The sequence below is a fragment of the Amblyomma mixtum genome, chromosome 1, assembly GCF_055824585.1.
Source record: "Amblyomma mixtum isolate Tamu chromosome 1, ASM5582458v1, whole genome shotgun sequence".
In the NCBI taxonomy this organism is placed as follows: Eukaryota; Metazoa; Arthropoda; class Arachnida; order Ixodida; family Ixodidae; genus Amblyomma; species Amblyomma mixtum.
In genome coordinates this window covers 63,619,548-63,645,785 of record NC_143012.1, presented here as the reverse complement: position 1 = coordinate 63,645,785, position 26,238 = coordinate 63,619,548, and the positions used below count along the sequence as shown (strand labels likewise).

Here is a 26,238-nt window from a genome sequence, read left to right as displayed (position 1 = left end):
AAAAATAATTCTCCCCGTACGGTGGGCGGAGTCGACCAACGCGTGGAGTGCCTTTCACCCAGTCCCGTGGCGGCTTGCCGCTCTGCCATCGGCGGAGTAATACGTAGTAATCCGTACAAGCAAATAGTCCGCGCGTATTTTTATTTCTGCGGGCTTATTTTGCGGCTACATCATCTGCGAATGAAACTATTTATTCACGGAAAGCTAAAAAACAAAATAAAGTGAAAGCAAAGCCTCCACGGAGCTGGCTGAAAGGCACTCCACGCGTTGGTCGACTGCGCCCACCGTACGGGAAGAATTCAAAAAATAAAGGCGGGACCCGGACGTTCATTCGATTTAATTAGGGAAATCGGCCACACACGGCAATAAGTTGAAGTTTCTAAGAATGCTCGGAACGTGTAGGTCGAGTTCCCGAGGCAAAAAGACGAGTTCAGAGGCCTCTTCAGTGCACCTTTAACAGAGGCCGGCGTGGAACTTTCAGGACTTGCGCTGGGCACTACATCTCCCTGAGAGCCCCGTCGGAGCGTCACCGACAGTGTAAGAGCCACCCCAGAGCTTATTCTCCTAAGGGCTCCTCTCCTCCTCTTCCAATCCTTTTTAAGTTATAAGGAAGGGGGTAAGTTCACGGGGGATCAGGGCACGTGTACTCATAAGGACAAGTTAGACAGTTACTCCACCATTTCCTTTCCTCAAGTGCCACAGATGGATGAAGAATGGTGTGAAAGAAGGAATAAAGGAAGAGGGCAGTAGAGGAGGGTGTCGTAGTAATTTTGACCACCTGTGATTCTTTTAATGTGCGCTGACATCCCACTTGGCACGATAGAGGTAATACCATCAGGCAAACCAACCTGTTATAGCAGCAGCGGTGAGTGTTCCGCGGTTGTTGCGGTGACGCTGCCCGCAAAGTTTTTATTAGTTAATTTCGCGCAGACAGGTTCCGTATCGGTTAATGTATCATAGGGCGGTATCAATGTCGTCTGTTGATGTCTTCTTGGCATTTCTCTGCCATCAACAGGTCTGTAGTATTGATTAAAGAAATAAATGAAACACAACAGAAACGGTTTTCTTCTGTAATGCACCTAAGAAAACATTATCTTTTGCTTTGTCGCATTTCTTCTTACAAAACCACGATGCCAAAAAATATAGACAGCGATACGTAAGTTACATGAAAAGTTAAAAATTCAGTAAGTGGAAAAGTATGAAGCAGTTGATTGACTGATTGAGACTTTATTTATAGCATTCGGAACGACTTCACGCGCTTTTAATGAGTCTAAACACTCATACAACGGTTATAAATGTTTAAGGCGGGTATATAGAGTCTTCTTGCATTTTAAGAAAACTTCAACCTCGTGTAAAATTTAGAGGCAAGCAATTAAATAAGGGTCTGCGCAGTAAAGAACAATGCCTCCCGGAACTCGCAGACACCGCAATCAGTCCTGAGAATTACAAATGCTACAACGGCTGGAAATGTTTATAATACGGGTGTATTTTGGATGTCCTCGTACTTTTTAAAGAAATGTGTTCTCATTAAAAAGAAGTGCGCCAACGGTCTATTTTCCATGATTTCGGCTCCTCTAAAAGACTCTTTAAAGCCCCAGAAAAACTCGCCGCGCACTTGTGGTTACTGCACCTCGCTTTCCTAAGTATTCCCAGTTTTAGTTGTTCCTTCCTGAGGAGCGAAACTTTCATTTGCAGCTTGTGTTTTTGTTGCGAAAGCAACACTAGGCGAGTCGTCGCGCCATTTCGCGGAGCTGAGGCAAGGTCATACTGCGCATGCGCGAGGTGCAGTGACGTCACACGGCGCACAGCTGGCTAGCCGCCGCCGTCGCTGGCCAGGTGACTCAGAGGTGCCGCCGCCGCGCTCGCCAGTTGCGCATAATCAGAAAAAGAGCAAACGGATCTATCCTCCTCCGGATAGATCGCTTAGCTCGGCTGAGGCCTATAACTGGAGAAGAGTCCAAGCTAGAAACTTCGCTTCCCCGCTCTGGAGGAGCTGGACAGGAGGTGACACGAGGGAAGAAACGGAGGTGTGCGAGTTCTGCGGGCATACCGCTACACTTGAACACATACTATGGAGATGCCTGCAGTGCCCCAGGATATGGCAGAATTAATAATGCAGAGGAACGGGAGACCATACTCAGAAGTGCCGACCTTAGCATACAACGATACGCTACCTGCCTGGCAGCAGAAGCTGCGCGACTATATCGTTGCTAGTCTTCCAGCTACGACGCTGCCCCTTCCCGGACACCTACGTGCGGACCCGGAGGGGCACGGGTTTTCTTCTGGCGGAAATAGTTTCTTCACCTCACCAGTAGCGGCGCATAGCTAGAGTGCCTGGGCCGCCGCCGCTGCCGCGCGCTCTCCATCGCCCCTCTCTCTCTCTCCTCATTGCTTTCGAAATCCTCCAGGCTTAACCAGAGCTACACCACTGCCAATTTTTCTCTCTTCATGAGTACGTTTTGCTTCAGATTCCTTTGCAAAAGCAGGCCAGATCACTTAAAAGCTTCGGCTGCGAGCGAAAGCTTTCTGGACACATCCAGGCTCACCTCCGTGTGCAACTCGTGACTTTTTTTATGTCCCTTGTGCAGGAGTCTTCTCAGAAGCTCAAGGTCATTCTCGTAAAGACCATGAAAGGTCAGGGCGAAGGTCTCTCTCACGCTGTACGCGGACGAAGTATGTTTGTAGGCGTTGGGTGTTGCGTGCTGTCGAGTCGAGTCGAGTTTGCTTGTCGGGCAAAAAACCAGTTGTCGGGTTCATTTAAACGCTGTCGGGTCGAGTAAAATAAGCGGCAGAGCTGGTCGAGTTGACTCGCCTGCAGGGGGTAGGTTAACTCGCTTGATCCACCTTTCTAAAAGCATAGTAGCGGCGTTTACATCAACTTGACAGCGGCGGGTCGAGTCAGGGGATCGAGTTGAGCAAGGTTAGCCCAACTCGACGACTGCCTGTTTTCATGAACTCGATTTTAGCGAGTCGAGTCCCTTTCAACTCCAGCGACACCAAGCGTCAAACAGGGCAAGCGGGATAGGGCAGTGGCAGCCTCCAAGATGGCGGCACGGCACCGCTGTCTCGGAGGCGCGACGGCGCAGGCGAAAAACTGGTTCGCTTTTATCCTCTCCTCTCCCGTTAACCCGACGCTTTAACTCCATGCTTTCAGAAAGGCTGGTCAAGCGGGTTAACCTACCCCCTGCAGGCGAGTTAACTCGGCTCGCGCTGCCGCTTATGTTACTGGACTCGACAGCGTATACATAAACCCGACAACTGGTTTTTTGCCCGACAAGCAAACTCGACTCGACTTTATGGAGTTCATGTAAACAGGCGTAAGAGTCGGGTTCGCAGTAGGGGAGAGGATAAATGCGAACCTGTTTTTCGCCTGCACCGTCGCGCCTCCGAGACAGCGGTGGCGTGCCACCATCTTGGAGGCTGCCACTGCCCTCTTCCGCTTGCGCTGTTTGACGGATGGTGTCGCTGGAGTCGAAGTGGTCTCGACTCGCTAAAATCTAGTTCATGTAAACACGCAGTCGTCGAGTTGGACTGACCTTGCTCAACTCGATCCCCTGACTCGACCCGCCGCTGTCGGGTTCATGTAAACGCCGCTAATGTTGAACGCCGTTCTCACGTTTCAGGCGCTGTCATGCTGGCTACCTGTCAGCGCATGCCCTTCCTGTAACCAACGCCCTACTGCTTCCGAGACAGCATCCGACTTCTTGCCGTGGAACGGTCCAGACTTGGCGCTCGGATCCCACTTCACCTGGCAACGATCTTCCATCGCGTCATCGGTCACGGGACTCGGAAGGCGCTCCCTACTTAAGCCACTCGCCGACGCGAGCCAGACGGGGCGCCACACCGCTCAAGGCCATACTGAGACAGGCATACAGGCCATACTGCGCATGCGCGAGGAGCAGTGACGTCACACGGCGCACAGCTGGCGCGCCGCCGCCGCGCTCGCCAGTTGCGCATGCGCAGTAGCAGCGCATAGCTAGCGTGCCAGGGCCGCCGAAGCTGCCGAGCGCTCTCCATCGATGATGATGATGTCCTCGGGCTGAATGGCACATACCCACGGCGGGGGATTGGCCAGGGTGCATAGCGGATACAAACGCACTCATGTACAGGGAATGGAGTATATTTAAATCTAAAATTTTGGGACGCAGAGTTATAATGTGTACAAAACAAAAAATACGGAGAAAGAAAAGTTGTGAATTCACATTCTAGCACAGGAATCTACCAGAAGAAATTATATAATCGTGAATAGAATCGAACACTGGTTTCAGGGCATATCCCTTAGCGCTTGCCCCGAAAGATAAGAGAATAGGAATAGATAGAGGAAGCCCAAGCCGAGCGAGGGGGATCTCTAAGTAAATTCTACGGAGAGCAGCGAGCCGCCGGCAGGAGAGGAAAAAATGTTCTATAGACTCAATTTCGCCACAAGACTCACAAAGGTTGGATATCGAAAGCCCCGATCGGCATAAATAAAGATTTAGCCGCGGTATCCTGCAGCGCAAAAGGGTCATGGACACCTCACATTGCCTCGAACTGCACATCCGCACACTCCAAGGAAATTCCAGGTGTTGAAAATCCGCTGCAGCGAGGAGAGGCTCATGGCTCAAGGTGTGGAAACGCTGGAATCGCTGAAAGCGTGCTAGAGTCAAGTAAACAGTATTTGGGACGAAAGGGACAATAGGACCATCAAGGGCAGACTTTGCTAAAATATCAGCCTTCTCATTAGAAACAATGCCACAATGCCCAGGGACCCAGTGAAAGCGAACTTCTGGAACATGTGGAGGAATAAAAAATTGAAGGGAACGGCTCATAGGAGTATCACTCTAGGTTTCGAGCGCTGCCAAAACAGAAAGGTTGTCTGAGAGTATAATAACCCGAGTTATACTGCAGGGAATCCTTATTAAGGCCAACTCAATGGCCAGAAACTCAGCTACAAAAATAGGGGTATAGTCAGGGGCTCGAAATGAGTAGCTCCAATCAAGAGCCCTTGAGTAAATACCGATAGCGGCCTTTTCATTTTGCTGGGAGGCATCTGTATAGACGGCAATATGGTTAGGAAAATTGTCTAGGTACTCCTCTATGAGCCCATTTAACATATTGGCGGGCAGGTTCTTAGCATTCCTTGGGAGGGTGTTGTCAAAGAAGACTGCCGTGTCAGCCCGCCTGTGGTTGACTAGTACTAAAGATCTCATTGATACAGAAATATTTGACAGCAGGGAGTTAGTGAACACCACCTGAGGGAGCTTATACCGAGGTCAGGGAGTACCAAATAAGAGAGTTGGGTTCGTTGTAAATATAGGGTTAGCCAATCCAGGAACAGGCTCCAAAGACCTTAAAAATGTCCGCACAGTGATAAGCTCAAACCGGGAATTGAGATCAGGTATTCGCGCCTCCAAGTACAACACAGCAATAGCTACTGATTTAGGCAGACCTAAGCAAAGGCGCAGAGCGCGTCGCTCCATAACAAACAGGGGTTCACGCTTGTACTTTGGGCACCCGGAAAAGAGAACGGAGCCTAATTCAAGGATTGGCCGTACATAGGTCTTATAAAGAAGTAGTAGAGTGTCTCGTCGCATACCGAATTTTTTGTTGCTGATCCTCACCAACCGGCCAAGGGCACGCTCACCCTTAAGCGCAATGCTTCTAATGTGTGGCCGCCAGTCTAAATGCGGGTCATATATTATACCCAAGTATTTTGTTGAATCAACTTGCGGGATGAGGATAGAGTGATACGACAGAGAGATGTAAAGAGGGGTTGCTTGTGGGAAAACAAGGACGGCACACTTGTTCACATTTAGAGATAACTTTATGCTGTCTATCCAAACTTCCAGAGCATTTAAATACTCTTGCAGTAATTGGTACAGGATATGAATGCCTTTGGCAGAAGCGAAAAAAGCAATATCATCCGCATACACATAAACTTTGACGGCTGGGTGAATAGGGATATCACGCGTTAGTATGTTAAACAATAACGGTGAAAGAACGGAGCCTTGTGGGACACCTCTAGACTGGGCGTATGTTGTTGAAGTTAACGTACCCTTAGGATAAAAGAACGCTCTATTCTTTAAGAACTCTCCTAACCACGCAAAGAGGTACAAAGGAGGTTGTACATTAGCCAGTTTACGAAGCAAAATGCTGTGTTCAACGCTTTCGTAAGCAAATAACCAGAACTGATACCTCATTTTGCCTCATAGCAACCTTAATACGGCTCTCCAAGTCTATGTGCGCGGTCCAAATCGAACACCCCCGGCGGAAGCCAATCTGAGCCTCGCTAAAACCTTGAAGACTCAGAATATGACTCGTGAGGCGGCTGAAGACTACCCGCTCTACAGGCTTAACCAAATTAGATGTGAGAGCAATCGGCCGAATATTGTCGAGATCAAAACCCTTCCCTTGCTCTAAACCACTGCCATTTTTTTAAATCATGGTGACCGCTCAAGCCCATATAACTATCGCCCAATATCCCTGAATAGTATTCCTTCAAAACTCTTTGAACATATTATAGCATCTAACCTTATGGCACACCTTCAATCAATCGACTTCTTCTATCCTCAAGAGCACTGTTTTAGAAAGCTATATTCATGTGAAACACAACTAGCCGAATTTACTCATTATCTATTGCAGTACATAGACGACCATTAACAGATTGACTCCATCTTTTTAGATTTTTCGGAGGCGTTTGATCATGTCCCCCATAATCAATTGTTGCTAAAGTTTTCCAGCCTTGGTTTAACACAAAAACTGTTATCATGGTTAGAGCACTACTTTGAAAGGACGTGTTCACTTCACATGCGCTAACAATTATACATCTCTCTCGAACGTTACATCCGGTGTCCCTCAGGGTGCCGGGTTGTCTCCATTACTGTTCCTAATTTACATCAATGATCTGCCTTCCAACATCAAATCTGAACTGAGATTGTTCGCCGATGATTGCGTTGTATACCGCGCCATAACTAGCCAAGACGACACGTGCACCCTCAAACGCTATCTCACTTTGGTGGGAAACATGGCTCATGCTTTTAGACACAACCACATGTAAAGTCATGGCATTCGCCCGCCTTCGCAACCAGATTAAGACTACCTACTACCTCAACTCTACCTCCGTTGTCTACGCATCATCATACTAATAACTTGACCTGCACATGGCACCATCGTTATCATGGATTCACGTATCGAAACCATTCGCTCCGAAGCCTCACGCTCTTCGTCGGCGGAGCGCCTCGTAGTGGGAATATGCTCCCGCCAGGTCGTCCCGTCCGACCTCGGAGTTTCCCTTTGCCCTAGAATGAGCGAACATTCGCTCGTAACCGCGCTGGGGAGTTGGACGTCCTCGATTCTTCAGCGTATTTTGTTGCTAGCCGGCGTTATTGTTGTTGCAACAATAAACGCCTTGTTTGTGTCAGCCAGGGTGTCGTTCCTTTGTTCCCGCAGAGCAAGGCCCGCAGTGGTCGGCGTGCGCTCGGTAGCGTACGCGATCACGGGGTGGGGTCCGGCGATTTGAACTGTGTCAGCCGCGGTTAAACGGGGAAAAAGTATTTACCTCCCCAATTAAAACCCCCACATCTGGCGCTCAATGTGGGACCCGCTCTTGGGACATTGGACGGCTTTCTGTTTGGTTCGAGAAACGCTCTTTGTACGGACTCGACAAGTGCTAGGCCTAGTGTGAATTTTGATCGCTAGGACCTGCGGCATCCTTTCTTGAGTGCGAGGTGTATTGCGCTGCAGCATGTTTGAAGTTTTCTACATGCTCAGCACATTTTTCTTCAAGTTTTTATTTTCTGGAGTATCCTCAGCAAGAGAACAACTTGGTCCGCATCGAGGCAGTGCGAGGCCTAGCGCCCGCGGAGTTGCAGAGCCCGAAGCGAGTGAGTGCAGAAGCCGCGTGGGTGGTCCGAGTTCTCTGTACATATATTTTCTCTGCTGTCTCTGTTTCCACTCTGGGAGTCGCGGATTCGGGAGCCGGGCGGTCTAGGGCCATGGGTGCCGCTACGAGCTCGCGGGTATTGCAGTTCGGCACCGGGCGCTCCGACACCGTCCGTTACGGTGGGCGCCGACCGCTCAGAAGCTGCTTCGTGCAGTGAGCGGGGTAGGACCACTCCACAGAGCTCATGTCTCCTCGCGGCTGCGCGCACGTAACACGTTTCGGGTCTTTCTTTCGTTGATGGTCGTTGTCACAATGGCAGTGATGCCTAAGGGTTTTCAGAGCTGTCTGCACCATGTCGGGAGAGACTCAACCACCGGACCGCGGTGTTGAGAGGGGGCACACTTTGCTGCCCACCCGTTTTGTAACCTCGCACGAACCCAGCAGTCTCGTTCACCTCAAGAAAGGGCTTTGTTCACTCGAACAGCTGCCCGACACGTTTTGCTAGCGAGTTGAGCATTGAGCCACGAGGCCCTTGCGGACACCGTTTCCCCTCCCGTGACCTACTTTAAAGGCACGCGGAGTGTGTTTCGGAAATCTTTCAGATCCAGTGGAGCCACTCAGGCTTGCTGTCCTGTGCACATCGTCTCGCTGCCGCCTGCTGCGACGGAGCTTCCTGTATCCTGTTTGGCGCATCCATCCTGGGAAGCCGTGACGAGACCAGTCAGCAGTCACTACCGCCTGCTGTTAGCCTGGCGACTACTGCAGAATCCTGGCCTGCAGTTTTCAACCAGCCTTTTCTTCGCAGGCCTGCCGACACGTTGTCTACGGGCCATGCGAGTCGTCCCAGCAGAGACCTTCACGCCACCTTCGGAATGCCGCGGCTGACTGCGTGGACGCTGTTGGCCAGACCTCTGCTGCCAGACCTGTCTGAAGTGCATGAAGACCAGGAGAAGCCTCCGTAGCATGTACTTGCAGGCGCTTGGGTCTATTTAAGGTTGAAGGGGATGTGAGGACGCGCTTTACTCGTCCCCTGTTGCTCACTTCCCCGCAATGCACCCTCAACTAGTCCCTTGTGGTTCGATTCCCCGCAGTGCACCCTCCTTAGCCGTGTTAGTTACTTTAACTAACAAGGGAGGGCGCCGGCGTCGCAGCGAAACTCTGAAAGTACCGCAGCTGTTTTCTCTTCGCCGCCGCGCCGCCTATTGGCCAGTTTTGATCACGTGATTAGGCGCCTCCATAGATGGTCCACTCGCTCTAGGAGCCGACGGGGCGCAGTGCTTCCGAGGTGGTTGGACGGAGTGTTTTATGAAGTAGCACGTTCAGTATAGCGTCTGTGTGCGTGTGTCTGTGTGCGCGCATGTGTGCTGCGCGCGCGCGCGTGTCTGTCTGCATACGTGTGTCTGTGCATGCGTGTCTGTCAGTGCGTGTGTCTGCGTGCGTATCTGTGTGCGCGCGTGTCTGTGCACCGCGTGTGTCTGTGTATGCGTGTGTCTGCGTGCGTATCTGTGTGCGCGCGTGTCTTTGTGCACCGCGTGTGCCTGTGTATGCGTGTCTCTGTCAGTGCGTGTGTCTGCGTGCGTATCTGTGTGCGCGTGTGTCTGTGTTTGCGTGTGTCTGCGTGCGTATCTGTGTGCGCGCGTGTCTTTGTGCACCGCGTGTGTCTGTGTATGCGTGTCTCTGTCGGTGCGTGTGTCTGCGTCCGTATATGCGTGCGCGGGTGTCTTTGTGCACCGCGTGTGTCTGTGTGCGTCGTGTGTTTGTGTGAGTGTGACAGCAATAAATGTCTTCGAAGACTTTGCTTTACGAGATTTTTTTTTCCCTGCTGGTCATCGATATTGGCTAATGAGGATTAAATAAAAAATAATAAATTGCGCAGTTTAACGTCCTGAAGAGACACGATAGCTATGAAGGATGCCGAAGTGAAGCACAGTGGGAGAATTTATGCCACCTGGAGTTATTTAACGCGTACTTACATCGCACTGCGCACGGGACTTTTTGTATTTCGCCTCCATCGAAATACAGCCACAGGGCGCCCGCATGATATCTGGCTATCTGGCCGCACAGTTAGAGCTTTGGACCCGTCGTAGACATTGGGGTCGCCCAACTACCTCCCACAAGCCTCCGACCGGCGACTGACCACACGGAGGGAAGAACAGGAGGCAGGAAACAGCAAGCGCACAGGGAACGTTTTATACACATCAGACTTCCAAGTGAGCCGATTTACTAAACGTTTTGCTATATACCGCTCGTATGTACGCAGCCTGCCGGCTTTAAAGTCTTCCGGGCCCCGAAAACATGCATTTGCGAGCCTCTCACGGAAGCAAAATAGGACAAGCCTGCTTCTTACGTTGTTAGCTCACACCCGTAGACTAAAGAATACGAGAGGCTGCGCAGCTGTCGTGCGACGCTTTCAAGGTTTTCGAAACCCTCACCTCATCTAAGGTATCAATCATGAATACTTTCATTGATTAATTTTCGCGCAAACCGATGAGCAAGGCGGCCGCAAGGGAGATCTTCGCCTAGCAGACGACGCGCTCGCCGCGCTGGACCACCTCTGGCAACAACACCCCAATGTTGCCCGCGCGCCGCCCGCTGGTTGCGGTACTTTCAGAGTTCCAGTAGAGTGTACTAGTTCCAGTGACTTTAAGCGACACGAGCGCCACGGTTGGCGTGTTTGCTGCGAGTGGGGGAGACGGTCCTTTTTCTGCTCGGGCCCGGGAAGCGCGCTGACGTCCCCGCGTGACGCTTCGCTCTTCGTCGGCGGGAGCCTCGTAGTGGGAATATGCTCCCGCCAGCTCGTCCCGTCCGGCCTCGGAGTTTCCCCTTGCCCTAGCGGGGGCGAACATTCGCTCGTAACCGTGCTGGTGGGCCGGACGTCCTCGATTCCTCAGCGCATTTTGCTGCTAGCCGGCGTTATTGTTGTTGTAGCAATAAATGCCTTGTTTGTGTTAGCCAGCAGCGATAATAAAGCGTGTATACTTGCCATATTTTCAATTCCTTTGAAAACTGGGAATAAGTTAGAACGTCTCCCAACATGCTGTCCTCACAAATCACTTTTCCTTTTGCGCCTTAATATCTCTCGCATTGTGTGCTTTGCGAAGCTCAATAAATTGAGGGCACATTTTCTGAAAGTTTCCTAGATGCAATAATTGCCTGCATGGTACCTAAAGGGTGCCATTGGTCCCATTCCAGTTGGTCCAGTTAGTCCAACTGTGTGCTAATTTACGATTGTAAATTTTAGTTGGTGCCAATTGGAAATTTTTCTATTGGAGTCGATGGGGTTTTTTTTACAGGGCTGCCTAATTTAGCCCAGTACATATGAAGGATCAGGCAGCCCATGTGTAGTGCGCGCACTAGGCCCGATATGGCACCGATCTCCGAAGTAATGTGATACCATGCCTGACAACAGGCAGTTATCTGATTTGAAATAGTCACAGATATTGAGCATGCACAATTTTGACATTATGACGACAAAGCAGATGAAAGGCAAAACGGCACATGCCTGCTCCTCAGGGACCTGACGCGATTCAAATCACGCGCGCCAGCTGCCGTGTGGAATGTTGTGAGCTTTCTGGATTTTTCTTTCCTGCACACTTGTGTAAATATAAGGACACCCACTCCGCCTCGCTCCGCGTTGCGACTGATCGAGAGCCTCTAGGTAAAATATGCTTAAATATTATGCGTAAGAGGGTAAAATGTTTAACTGTGCAACTTAGTTTCGGTTTCGGTTTTACTTTTACAGTGTTAATACGTTTTTGTATTGTTTCTAAAGACAATTTACTGCAAACAAAAACAAATCTATTAACTTTTATAAATAAGTTGTTTTAAATAACTAAATTAGGAATTCAATCTGTGAAACTTACCTCGAAGGTAAACTCTGCCGTCTACGTGCACTAAGTTGTACGCTCATTTTCGGTTTCTGATGACGTCGCCAGAGCGCAAGCTACGTCAGGGGTCTTTTCGCTGTTCTCTTTGGACACTTGTTGCAGGAAAGAGAACTCGCTGGGCGCGTATTCTTTTTTTGTACCCATTTATTTTAGGTTTCTCTCCCGCAGGGTAGTGTCGGTTCGTTTTCTTGTTCGCTTTTGTTTGCCGCTTCTCGCATGTAGTGTGTGCTGTGACACCTGTGCTATGCGGTGCCGGGTGGCGTCGGCGGTACGTGCGCTCGGAACGGTGAGTACTGCTCGATGTCCTTTGGAACGGGCGTGTGAAATATGTGCTTCGTAGCGCTCGCCCGAGGCGCGCGACAGCTTGGGCTGGCTCTCGCTTCCGATCTCGCATTCGCTCCTAGGAACCTGCCTTCGTCGCGACTCCATTCCTTCCGTCGAACCAGCCGGACGAGCTTGGAGAAAAAGAAAGAAAAGACGCGTGCATCGTCTAACGCTCTTTGTTTACTGCCCGCCGCTGGCGATCGCCGCTAATTATCGCGAGACTGTAGGAACGGCCGTCCGTCAAAGCGAAAAATAACGCGCGCGAAGCAGCAACTGTCACCGCACCGGCGTGTCGAGCTTTGCACGGGCTTCCCTGTTTACGCTGTTTGGCATGCGGGATTACGCTCAGGCCCAGGTTCTGCCGGCTTGCAAAGAAACGAGGGGCTAAACTTGGTCGAGAATTCTTGACTTGTGTATTACACTTTGACAGGCTTTCGCTATGAGAACACGTAGTTCATACCACTGCGTGGTTCGCGGACGTGAATCCAGGCTGGCACGGCCGCTCTATCTCCTCATTTACGATTCCTCCGGTCTCGTGAGGTAGTACCCCGCCCGGCGGGTCCGTCTCGCCGATGTGCTGCGACTGCGCGCGGTTGTAGTAGGGCACCTCAATTTCGAACTTTCCTGCGATCGAAGAGCCCGCTGCAGACCTCGGTCGCGTGCTGTGGCGACCTAGAATGTATTTCTGCGGCAATCTTTTCCCCCCTGGGCGACCACCACGTTTTTTGGCGCGCGTTCTCCGTGCCGGGTTGAATTGAGGTGCGCCTTCACTCTTGCATGCTCAGGCCTTGAGCTGCTGAAGCTTGCTACATTCTTTCCACGAGAAGTTGTTGCTGTCATCGTGCTCTCGAGAGAGCTGGGAAGATGTTGCGTTAGCGTATTATTGCGTGCCGACTGCGTTGGCGGGCAAGATCTTTAGAATTGCTTCTTGATGCTTGCTACGTTTTCGAGACGTAATGCTTCTGAAGTTTAAGGAACGCGCTTTACAGGGCAGTGCGCAACTGCCGACTAATGTTCTTGAGAATTGCTTCGGGAATGCTTGGACCTACTGAGGTTGTACGTATCTAGTTCATATTGTTGGCCAGAAACTTACCCTGGATCATAGGCGTGTTCGAACTGGGCTGCCATTTGGTGCAATGGAAGGCCACTGCAAGTGTTCTGGATATATTTACTTCACTACGGGGTCTTTGGTAGCGTTGTATTCTGCCACCGAGGAGGGTCTAGGTTGCACATATGCAGATAGCTTTGGGGCTCAGAATAGACATATCAGACATAATGTGTCTCTGGTAAACTGTGAGCCACAGGAAGTGGTTTGGGTGCGTAGGCATGCGTAGACGGTTGGGTTAGCTGTTGTCATTGTTCTTTGTCTTCCTTGTCCTGTCTTTCATGCTGTTTCTCAAGATGAAATCACTATGTGCCTGTTCTGCAAATTTAACATGAAACTAAAGCTTGCACCAAGCTTCATTTTGCCTTCAATCGTCATTTGCAGTGCTTTAGAAAAACGAAGGGTGGGAATAAGGAAACAACTTACACAAGTTCACATTGCAGTGTTTCGTTACTACCACCAATCATCATTTTGCAATAGAAGCACTCGTGCAATACCAGCGATTCACCCTAAACCTACAGTCGGCTCATTTTCTGTCGCATTACTCCTTACATCTTGTGTATTTGCACACTGGCACCATCATAAACGAGCTTAAATGGGACAGAATTGGAAAGTTGTTTGCAAATTTAATTTAAATAACTACAAAAGCCCTTTTGTTTTCAGTCTAGTGCAATTAAGTGGATCCCTCAGTGTAGAGATGTGCGTTAGTGTCGACCTGAACAGTTGTATCGCTTTGAGGGCTAGAGTGCAAAGAATATCAAAAGTGTTGCTTGAGGGCTGCTTGGCTGACATTTTAACCAAATGTATTTTTACTCACTTCGTTCTATTTCTCATGATGTCAGTTTTTATGATGCTCAGGCAGTGTAAAGTAAGTTTAATTTCATTTTCTAAATGCTTAAACTATTGTGTTTGCGGAGTTGTGTGTGCACTCAAGCTTGCTTACACAACCAATTATTTTGTGACAGGGCTTGAGATAGATTATCCATTGCACCATATACATGCAGGATATGTACTGGTTTATGTTTTGAAGGATTAGATAAGTTTTATATAAGATTGCGTTTGTAAGAGCAGAATGTATATGCAAGTTGCGTTATGGTAAAGAAAACTGAGCTGGAGACTACAAAGAGGCATTCTCGCTTTACTTTCTGTGGTATTCAATGCCGTAAACAAAAATTCCATATTTCAGGCTTTCTTTTTTTCCTACAGTAGCTTGAAAACTCAGTGTGGAAAAAGTGAGACAGTATTTGCTCCCCGAATTCCCTAATCTGTACACTTCTCTTTTTGGCAAATTTTATGCTTCAGATTCCCTGAAAAAGGAAGAATTCTGTAGATGGAGCATCAATGTTTACTTTTTGTAGGAAGTGTCAGTGAAAGTGTGCTCCTGACAAGCTGCTACTTGGCAGATTGTTTATTTATTTATTTATTTATCAAACTCTCGGGGCCTAAGTCACTAGAGAAGGGATTGGTTTTAAGCATAGCTGTAGGAAAACTTTATTTAGTGTGCCATGCAAATTAATTTGGCAGAGAAGTTTCTCATTATGTAATACTACTAATAAATGGAAAAAAGCCAGTCACACAAGACGAGGGACAAGAGTGTACACACCACAACGACTGGATCCCTCGTCTTGTGTGACTGGTTTGTTTTTCCGTTTACAATGTACCAACTGGCCCGCATTTCAACTCGTCTAATACTACTAATGCTACCTGATGTTTTTCAAAGCAATAGCCAGTCATTAATAACTGGGGTTGTCCTATTTAGTGAGTTTGCATAAAAAAGGGTCTAAAAAAAGAAAAACATTACCATGTTGCTGGCCAATATGATTAGACAAGTGTTGAGCAACCAGTTTGTTTTACCAATGAGGGCTGTCGGTATATTTTTTGAAACATAGCTAAATGAGAAAGTTTACTGTGAGTTGACAAAGACTCAAGGGCAAAGTTAGTTTTCCTGCTTGATATGCTGTCCTTAAGGAGAGAAGCCAACAGCCACAGAAACCAAGGAGCACAGGGGATTTTTTTTTTAATTAATTTATTTTTTTTGCGGTGTTGATCAAGTAAGAATATTACTGTCACTTAAAGCTAATTGATTAGAAAAGCAGAAGAAAAAACAACCACATGCCGCCGGTGGGATCCGAACCCACGACCTCCGAATTACGCGTCCGGTGCTCTACCTCTGAGCTACGGCGACGGCTGTCAAACCTTCTGCTTTCGGGGGTATTTATGTTTACAAATAACCCAACCTTGAGAGTGTTCATCAGCGCCACCCACGTTCGTAAGCGGCGGACGTGGAACGTCCTCAGTTACCGCTGGTGTGACGTAGAACGCCATCGAACGGCGAGGGTGGAAGCTGCGTGAGAACCCTCTTATGCTTCCTATGGCATCAAGGCTGCCAGAACCAAGGCCCTCGCTAAGCAGTTAAGTAAACAAGGGAAGGGAATGAGGGGCTCGATATAAATATGAGAGAAGCCAACAGCCACAGAAAGCAAGGAGCACAGGGGATTTTTTTTTTAAATTAATTTATTTTTTTGTGGTGTTGATCAAGTAAGAATATTACTGTCGCTTAAAGCTAATTGATTAGAAAAGCAGAAGAAAAAACAACCACATGCCGCCGGTGGGATCCGAACCCACGACCTCCGAATTACGCGTCCGGTGCTCTACCTCTGAGCTACGGCGACGGCTGTCAAACCTTCTGCTTTCGGGGGTATTTATGTTTACAAATAACCCAACCTTGAGAGTGTTCATCAGCGCCACCCACGTTCGTAAGCGGCGGACGTGGAGGAAAGAAATAACAAACAGATTTATTTTGAGCATGCTCCTCAAACATGATTTTCGTTTCTAGGGTCTCCAGATTACATTAACAATTTTTGGTTATGGTTCTAGTAATGTTTGGTAAAACAAGTTATAAAGAATATGCTTAATTAGAGCAAGGGTTCTCGAATGTTTAGCCTTAGGGAACTTCATAGGGAAAAGGGGCTGAGGAATCCCGCATGTCTTGCCTTTGACCCCTCCTGCCTGAAATGCATGCAGAAAAGATTATACACTTGCATAGCCTCGCAAAAACTGTTCCAGTTCAAGTAACAATGGCTGGTTGTGTAGCAGCACAGTCTGGTATAAACAAATGCAGTATGATAAGTTCCAAATCTTAAGAGTTAAAGACGCTAGCCGCGCCCCCGACCCTGAAGAAGAAGCCGAGCCGGGTTCAAAACGTTGAGTTTTCAATTAAAAAAGGTTTTGGTTAGAGGCAAGTCAGACTTTATTAATAAAACCTAACCAGGCAGCAATTCTGGGAAAATGTTTAGTTTTGAAACTAAAGTTGGTAAAGGAAAGATGGAGGTTGAGGCATATGTGGATTTAGATGTTTGAGGGAATTTAAAAAGCACTCCAAGGAACTGAAGAGTTTCACAGAATACAGTTTGGGAACCCCTACTCTAGAGGAATTCAGGCACAAGGAGCCAAAAGTGTGCTTCGTATTATCAAGAGCAGTGAGGAGTGTCCATGTTAGATTACCTCTAACATTGTGCACCAAGATACTTTGATGGATGCCAGTGGTTTTCAAAGGAGCATGGACAGCAAATTTTTGGATGCATATTTCTTTCTTTGGAGTGATGCGCTGTATAATGGTAACCATGAGTCGCAACGTGGAATTCACCTACAGCAGCTGAATAAATTATAATTGAAATTCTTTCTCGTGTTGTTTTATTTCAAATTGGAACAGTGGCTGTGGCATACAAAGCGCTTTCAGGTCACATGAGGCGTGCACAGACTGTGATATAATCGCTGCTTGTTCATTTTATGTCTGTCCAACTACTGAGCAGGCTTGCATAAGAGCTGTGAGTTCAGAACGAAGGAAGCAGTGACCATACTGCAGTTTTTCTATGCTTCACATGGTCGAAACACAACTTGTACGTCGCAGCCGTCGTTTGGCTGTTGAAGCCGAAACCAAAGTAGCACGAGAGAAATAAATTCAACTGTAAATTATTTACCACTTGGTGGCACAGTGCAGATGGCCATCTTATGTTTTCTAATGCTCTGTGCATCGCTCTAAAAATAGAGAACCCAAATAAAATTTATTGTCTCTTTTCCGTTAAGTGGCATGCAAGTAATGATTTGAATGATTCCATATTTTGATTCAACTGGTGCAGCTATCATGGTACTTGCAACCATAATCTTGTTTAGCTGTTGACTGTACACTCATCTAGGCTCAACAACTCTTCTCATGAACCTTTTTGCACACCTGTTACAGGTGGAGGCCACCTCAGCATGATCACCAAGGAGGCAACAGGTAAGCGGGAATTCACTTGGCACATTGCTCAGTTGTTCTCTTTGGGGTTATTTCATTTTCCTGTCTAATTGGTGACCTGTATCTTGTGTTGAGTGTTTTAAAGGCTCCATTTCCCATGGGGAAATTTATTTTCACCCAGATATTGTGCTAAGATCATGGTATTCTGTTTGCTTTGTTGGGCTTGAATACGGAACATTTTGGTGCTCGTGAAGATGTGTTGGCTAGGATCTGGCTTTTTGTGCCATTGATAAGGCAAGCTTAGTATTTCATTGTTGTTTTGGCTTCTTACAATGAAGTGGGCTTCCTAGTTCAGTATCTTTACATAGGTATACCTGTTGTTGAGAGCATGTAGCTGTTAGCTCTTGCGAACATCAGCATAATTGGAGCTGGCACTGCATCTCCGCATACGCTTTGTTTCTTTTCTCATACTTTGTTCTCAGGGGCGGGGGACACATATTTATGTAGATGAAAGTTAAAAATGCCCATGTGCTGTGCAATGTCAGTGCGCATTAAAGAACCACAGGTGGTTCTAGAACCCTTTACTGTGGCACTTCTCAAGCTTATCAGCAGGTTTATTTGCTTATTTGTTTCCTCAAGAGTGTCATATTGAGACATTACATGAACCATTATACCACATTACTACAGTGGGGGGGAGGTTTGGGATGTTAAACTCTGTATACCATGCCTATTGTTTTCTTTGGTGCACCTAATTTTTGCGCCTAACACCAATGCTTACAATGCGCAGCGGCAGTTGCCGAGGCAGTGAGTGCCCTTGAGCGCTTCCGGGAGTCCCTGAGTCCTGCTGCCGCCGCTGAGCACGAAGAGGACATCAATGCTCTGCTTGGAGTGCTTGCCGCTGACCCCGTCCTTGGGCGTGTCTTGGCACTGCAGGCAAGTGTTCTTTTTCTGTAGCCTTGCTTTCATATTCTCCCTTTTATGTTCATGAAGTCATCAGACTTCTTAGGGCAGTGTTAGGGAATGCATGTTCCCTGACCCTAATTAGGGAGTTGGTGTTAGAGAACAAAATTTAGTTAATATAATATCCTAGCTTAAATAAAAATAAAGGAGATGGGTAGGAGAAGAGCATGTTACCCAGAGAACAGATAACCAGTAGTCTCCTGGGCTAACTGAATAGATTTCAATGTAACATAAGTAGGGGTGTGCGAATATCAAATTTTTCGAATACGAATCGAATACGAATACTTGGTTGCGAATAACAAATCGAATATCGAATAATCAAGGACAGACGCATTTAACCACTACAAAACATTATTTCAGCACCCAAGAACATCACAGTTCAACTATCAGTGATGAAATGAACACAAAAGATATGTGTGGCTGCACAAAAAGTATCAAAGTCTCGAACATTATTCTTAGAAGAGTGGAAATATCAGAGAAGATGGCTAGTACATAGCATTGATCAAGTCTACCTTGCCATAAGCACAAAAGCGCGTTGCTGGAGTGAACATAAAAGGTTGTCGTGAAGGAAAACCGGCTGCTCCACATGGTCAGGCAGAAGTAGCTAGTTCCCTTCTAGCTGGAACGACTTCTCCAGCCACAAAAATGCCCTCTCACGTGGCACTGAACTCGCACGCATTGCGAGGTATTTCGTGCGCAGCTCTGATTATATCAGCGTCGCAGGTATAGCCACAAAGAAGGTCACCAGCGTAGTCAGCTGCTGCATGGCCCAACGTTACGCACTGCTCTGGGCGCCGCCATATTGTTATGACTCTGTCGGTAGGACTTGCGGACCTAAATGAACGCCAGTGCTCGCAATAAAATATTCGGCTGGGTACGAATATTCGAAACAACACGAATACATGGATTTCGAATTGAATACGAATGCTAAAAATATAATATTCGAACTATATTCGAAAATTTCGAATATTCGCACACCCCTAAACATAAGTGTAGCAGGGAGCAGCAGAGAGTCGTATGGTCAGGTGAGATTAGGAAGCCATTAGGGATAGGCTGCCTTTAGGTGGTGCAGTGTAGGGAAAGGCTAATTGGTTAGTGGGTGGGGGAGGCTTTTGTCCTGCAGTGGGCACAGTTAGGGTGACGATAATGATGTTTATGAGGTTATTTTTGGAGCCTGAAGTTTGAGCCCTATGCCGTGAGCCCGAAGGCATGTTGTCAGGCTAACAGCTGCCTTGAGGTAGAGTGTGGTCTTTGTAGAGACCACGCTTGCGGCCATTTTATGGCAGTGCCCAATTCTCACAAACCAGAATTCAGTCTTTCGCAAAGCTGAACAAACTTGTCTCCATGGGAAGGGAGTATGCTGGGTTCTGATGTGCCTGCAAACTTGAATGACACTAACCAAAAGCAAAGAAGTTGATACCACTGTCTGGTGCCAACATTTTGTTCAGGATTTGCCTGCATTAAGCAAGTGTATTGTTAAAGCATTGGCTCTAAACTGAGGCGCCACTAATCTTGTTTGCTTCTAGTCCTTGTTTGTCTCCATATTCCTGGTCATTTCTTTCGTGTATCGTGCATACTTGAAGGAAATTTGCTGGGGTTTGTAACCTGGAGAGGTCTACGCTGATAAGCTGCTCTTACACCACCTAGCACATTACTCAAAGATCACTTCATGCATTGCATTAGTAAAACTGAGTGCAGGATTGCGTTCATCCATTGGCTACTAGTTGCAGTGCGTTCAGTAGTCTTGAAAGATGCATTCAAGGGATTTCCGTCTTGTCATTATGTGTCATTGAAGGCGAAACTCTGTCTTCTCATTTGCGCGTGCAGGACTCGCTCTCTCAGCTGCGGCGGCATCTCCAGAGGCACCCATCACTCCTGCCCAACGACTTCGACTTCTGTCCACAGACCGGCGCACTCACCCTGGGGGCGGGCGCTGTGCAACTGGGCGAGGATGAGATCGACCATGAGGCCAGGGATGAGGAGGAAGAGGAGGAGGAAGAAGACGACAACAACAATAACAACAACAACTCGGATTCGTGCGAGCCGAGCTCGGAGGCTGACCAGAGCCTCTCGCACGCGGCATCGGCTGCAGGAGGCGTGCTGCAGTACTCACCTGAGGTCAGTACTGCTTGCTCTCTATTTTTTTAAGAGCGTTAGCTCTTACTCATCACGTTTCGAGATTTCGTGGGGTCTGCTACCACCCTGAGATCACAGCGCCATCTGTGACAGCAGCTAGGAAACAGCACATCTTGCATTGAGACTTGTAGCGCCATCTACTATAGCATTGTAGAAACAACCACCTGCTGCTTGCCAATGATGACGTCATGGTCTAATGTGGTGAATTCCAGTAAACCGGACAGTAACGCTCGTTACTTTGTCTTCCAGGTGGTGGCGGCCTTTTTTGTTTTTTACCAGTGATAGTTCATCTGCGGTCTTTCATCCCACATGCTCAGCGTGTGCCCCGGACTACTTTATAACAGAATAAAACCGATATGGGCAAGTTCGTGTTCACAGCCCGAGATTATGCGCCAAATTCTCTCCACCCTGTTCTTTTTTTCGTAGCTGTTTCACTCTAATGGTCTAGATCGGTGTCCACTCTTTGCCTTAGATAGATCTATTGAACTTACCACATCATATACTTTGCTGCCTGTTGCAATGTGTTGTCCCCTTCTCACTTGATTTAACGTTTTGTACGAATTGTCTTCCTGACCAAATAGGCCAAATTAGTCCAACTCATTTCCTGCTTCATGGCAAATTCTGTGGTGCTGTAGTGCAAACAAAGGGCAATAATTAAACTTAAGTCAGCATAATTGCCTTGTATTTATAACTGATTTATCTCATACCGACAGTGCTGATTTGCTTTAACTGTGGTGGGGATAACGTAGGTGACAAAATGAGTGATGATGTAGGTGGCTTTTATGGTACAGCAGTAGAAAAAGTAATTACAGTGTGATTAGAACATGAGCGTCAGCCGCGCCGTGGTGGCTCAGTGGTTACGGCGCTCGGCTGCTGACCCGAAAGACGCGGGTTCGATCCCGGCTGCGGCGACTGAATTTCGATGGAGGCGAAATTCTAGAGGCCCGTGTGCTGTGTGATGTTACATACATACATACATACATACAAGAATTTTATTGCAAGATATATATACACAGTACATATTGTGTGCCCGCAGAAGCGCAAGCGCTTGTGGGCGGGCCACGGCAGTCACAACAGCATGCGGTGAATACAAAACGCTGAAAGTGCACAATTTACAATCCATAAAGAAGAAAAAGAAGAAGAAGAAAAAAAAAAAGCAATAACACAAAGCCGAAATATTACATATAGTTCAGTCAACAAATTTAGCGATTGATAATTATGTAAAGCAAAGAAAATCTGCAGTTAATAAATGGAACACAGATTTCAAAAACATGATAGAAATTACAAAGCAACTCAGTATTTCCTTTCTTTGAAACTTTCAAACCACGCTTGCAGTCCAGATTTCACAGCCATCAACGAATCACAACCAAACACCTTAGCAGGTTAGTGCACGTTAAAGAACCCCAGGTGGTCGTGATTTCCGGAGCCCTTCACTACAGCGTCCCTCATAGCCCGAGTTGCTTTGGGACGTTAAACCACCGTAAACCAAACGAAACCAGAACATTAGCATCAAATAGTGGTTGACTTGTTCACTGAAAAGTGTAATACTATGAAGACTGACATTGGCTGCTGGTCCATGCAGCTGAGCGGATCATCCGTGGTGCACTGTGGTGGGCGGGCAGTGACGACGCCGGGCTACCTGGAAGAATTTGAGCGGGCGATAGCCAGAGGAGCAGCAGGCCGCCAGATCCTCCGCGTGGAGCTGGCCAGGCCTCCGGGTGCCAGCCTGGGGTTCAGTGTCGTCGGACTGCGCTCGCCGTCTCGCGGCGAGCTCGGCATCTTTGTGCAGGAGCTGCAACCAAACGGCATCGCACAGCGGTGAGTGTGAATGAGACTGCAATAGCTACTTTGTATAGTTGCATGGTGTTTCGTGCAGTGTGTGTCAGGGTTCTCTTTTCTTGTAGCAAAAGCTACACTAGGATCGCTAACACACAGCCATGAGCCTCCGAATGACCTTGAAACGACCTTGAGATATACACTAGGATAGCTAACATTTCGCCGTGAGCCCTCGAACGACCTGAAATGACCTTGAGATATAAGTAATCGTTGCACATCTGCCTTACCATGTGTGGTCCACCTTGATGCTGCACCACTTGATCTTTGACCTTTCAGGTTGTCGGTAGAGGGCGGTAAGAAGCCACGTAGTAATCTCATGGTGTCACGTGATTCAGTTTGCAGTTGTGACGTCAGGGTATGGGGTGTATCAACTGTAGCTGTACGCTCTGCTTTCGCTACGTGAAAACTCGCTTCAGCAGAGTGGCTACTTGTACTTTTTTTGAAAGTGAGTTTGTCTTAGAGAAATGGAATGATGTGGATGTTGCTAGGGATCTTGTGCAGTAGCCATTAGTGTTCATCTTATTGTAGCCACCAATCAGGCAGCATTATTCACCAAACTCTTTTGGATATTGCTTTCAAATGATGAGGAATGCCTTTCTGAAGCGTTCCCAACTGGGCAGCCCTAGCATACTTTTTCTGTTCTTACAAAGAACAAAGTGATACTATGTGACAGCATACCTGGTATGTGTGGGAAATATTTAGGGGTGATCAGTAGGATTGATACAGAGGAAATGCGATACCATTTTTCTTTCATTTGCCAATCTATTTAGACTGTAATTGTATTCCACTTCCAATTTTATTCCACTCTTGATTCTATTCCAGTTCTGATTCTATTCTGAGTCTGAACACTTCTGTTATTGTCTCTGCATCAGTCTTAGTCATTTTTACATGAGCTGATTCATTCTTAATCTGGCATCTTCCTCTCCCCTACAAGTGGAGAGGGAGGATGCTTGGCACCTGCCAGTAGAAGGAGAGGAGGACAGTTGGCAGGTGGCAGGTGCGGGCAGCTGCCATGTGCGGCAACAGTGGTGGTTGCTGGGTATTCGCTCCAACAAGGCTTTTATGCTATTGTTACGTGGCAGTCGGCCGAAGAATGAGGTGCTATGAACGATGGACAAGAGATTGCTTACCACTGGCCTACTGTGAGCGCTCCATACTGTGCCACTGCCAGCTTCGTCTTCTTCGTCACATTACCCGGGGCCACCAAGCGATCGTCCCAGACTGGAATGAAAGACACTGATGAAGATGTGCACTAAAGTTGTGATGGGCAAGGTGACAGTACAACAGAGATGGCAAGGTGGTGTAGTGCTGGCCGCCACTATGAAAGAGATGAGTGAATGAATCCGAGTCCTGGTCCGTGTAACTTCTGAGCCGCAGGTCGCCGGGAGCCAATGGCATAGGCTCCTGGACTCGCTCAGCAGCATGAGCGGGGGGATGTTGTCTTCACATGTGAGCGACATCTCGGGTCGGTGAGGTGGGTAGGTCTGGTCACTTTGTCGGTTCCAGTTCATCATGATGGGTGGTCAGGGCGGGGCGGGGGACGGGGATGGGAGCAGTAGCACTGGGGCACAGTCGAGCGATGTGAACCAGGAACCCCGCAACTGACAGAAGGATGCAGACACAGGGCTCTGAAGAACGATGACCAGGAGGATGAGAGTTGGGTGGTACACTGTGTGGGTTTCTAAGTGGACACAGGCCACCACCCACCGCGGGTTCGAGCTTCGCGCGAGCCAAGGGCCCCGATCAGCCGTCACCACACACACACTGGGACACCGATGCGGTGCACTCAACCTCCGCTGGGAGGAGAGCGATTCGCCGCAAAGAAATAGGCCTCCAAGTTCACAAAGGAGACGTTTATTCACGTCGTCCTTCAGCAGTACACACGCACTCAATAGTCACCCCGTCCCGGGGGCGCGCGAGGAGCAAGGCTCCGCTGCGCGCACGAAGCGACTCGAGCAATGCGCGCCGCTAGCACGCCGCTGCAGGAGAATGTCCCCGCGGCAGTGCTGTGATCTCTCTCTCGTGTCGACCGTTGGGCCGGTTGCGAGAGAGAGTGGGCAATAAACGCAAGGTACGCCTGTCTGAGGTCGCTGGACCCCGCTGGACAGGCTCGAGCCGCTGCAGGTCAGAGGACACGTGCGGGCGAGCTCGAGTATACACTGGTCCGAACGGCAAAGGCCGGCACGGACAAAACAGTTGCGTACGCACCTTACGCTGTCTCGGAGGGATCTCTCTCTCGCTGGGCCCCGCTCGGACGGTCGCGGGATGCGCGGCCGCCAAAACGGGTCCCGGATTCCCGCCAAAAGGCGCCAATGGCAAAGGCCCTTGGGGAGCCGGGGCGGAGCTGTGGCTAAATGACAGTGATTAGTCACCCAGCCGCCTCTCCACCGCCTGAGGCGGGAGCAAGGGAAAGAGGAGAAACGACGCGGTAGGCCGGCACAGCCGCGCAAAGGCGACGGCGGAAAGCCAGATTCCCACAACTGCAAGCTCCACCAAATGTTACATGTGGTGGTTCAGCCCATATGAGTTTGGTTTGGTTTATGGGGTTTAACGCCCCAAAGCGACTAAGGCTATGAGAGACGCCGTAGTGGAGGGCTCCGGAAATTTCGACCACCCGGGGTTCTTTAACGTGCACTCACATCGCACAGGACATGAGCCTCTAGAATTTCTCCTCCAAAGAAATTCAGCCGCCGCGGCCGGGATCGAACCCGCGTCTTTCGGGTCAGCAGCCGAGCACCATAGCCACTGAGCCACCGTGGCGGCCAGCCCATATGAGTAGTTGCCCATTTAGAAATTATCATCCCATGGACCTGGGTCTGCAGAGCCTGTTCTGAAACTTTACTTCGAACCATGCAGGCTATTGATTGGCTTTAGCCGCCGTGGTGGCTCAGCGGTTATGGTGCTCGGCTGCTGACCCGAAAGACGCGGGTTCGATCCCGGCCGCGGCGGTTGAATTTCTTTGGAGGAGAAATTCTAGAGGCCCGTGTACTGTGCGATGTCAGTGCACTTTAAAGAACCCCAGGTGGTCGACATTTCCGGAGCCCTCCACTACGGCGTCTCTCATAGCCTCAGTCGCTTTGGGACGTTAAACCCCATAAACCAAACCAAACCATTGATTGGCTTTATTGTCCTGAAAACTTAGTGTGGAACTACGTGCACACAACAGCAAGTCAGAAGACGTGAAAGCAAACAAGGTAGTGAAGAAGATTGACTGCTGTGGAACACAAAAAGGAAGGTGAACAAGTTTAAGCCGGAAGTGTCAACAGGGGGTCGTTGAATCGACCTGCAGTTTTTGGGGTCCAGCAAGAGCTCATATATTTAAGCACAGAAGTGCTGTGAGGAGAAAGTAAACAAAGAAAATGTTGTCCTTTCAAAGGGAAAAGAGGTTCTTAGAAAAAAAAATATTTATGAATGAAGTCACATTTATGAAATCTTCGGGGAACTGTGTGCTGATCCAAATACAGTTGAATTCCGCTATAACGAAATTCACAGGACCCGGAAAACATTTTGCTGGAGTTCAAACTTTGTTATCGTGAAGTCTGATCATAACACTGATGGATTGGACCGAATAGTTCACGAACAACCTTTCTTTTCCTAAAGTCTGTAAGCTTTTATTTACAGTGAAAGCTCGTTAATTCAAAACTCGATAATTCGAATTTTCGGATAATTCGAACAACACTACTTGGTCCGGCCAAGCTCCATAGAGATCTGTGTATAAAAAAGCCCGTTAATTCGAAAGCGAGTCGGTTCCGTTACGGATAATTCGAACTAGGCGCCACCGCGTCTGGGCGGCTTGGCACACAGCATGTGGCCAAAAAAAAAGCACCTCCTCCGCATAGTTAGAGGCTGCCTACCTCCTAAACGGGCACAGAAGATGGAACTAGATAAAACC

The 26,238-nt window shown here is 48.4% G+C and overlaps 1 protein-coding gene across 2 annotated transcripts in view; it reads left to right on the top strand.

The window, feature by feature from the left end:
* The first annotated feature begins 11,868 nt into the window (after positions 1 to 11,868).
* LOC149366500 (multiple PDZ domain protein-like) overlaps positions 11,869 to 26,238 on the top strand; it is a 234,298-nt gene continuing 219,928 nt past the window's right edge. For both annotated transcript variants that reach the window (XR_016283859.1, XM_089551028.1), the window contains exons 1-5: positions 11,869 to 12,034; positions 17,418 to 17,456; positions 18,202 to 18,347; positions 20,202 to 20,492; positions 22,093 to 22,328. Coding sequence is in view for 1 of the 2 variants with exons in the window: in XM_089551028.1 (XP_089407154.1) it covers positions 17,435 to 17,456; positions 18,202 to 18,347; positions 20,202 to 20,492; positions 22,093 to 22,328 (695 nt within the window). In the remaining variant the exon portion in view is untranslated. The remainder of the gene's footprint in view (positions 12,035 to 17,417; positions 17,457 to 18,201; positions 18,348 to 20,201; positions 20,493 to 22,092; positions 22,329 to 26,238) is intronic.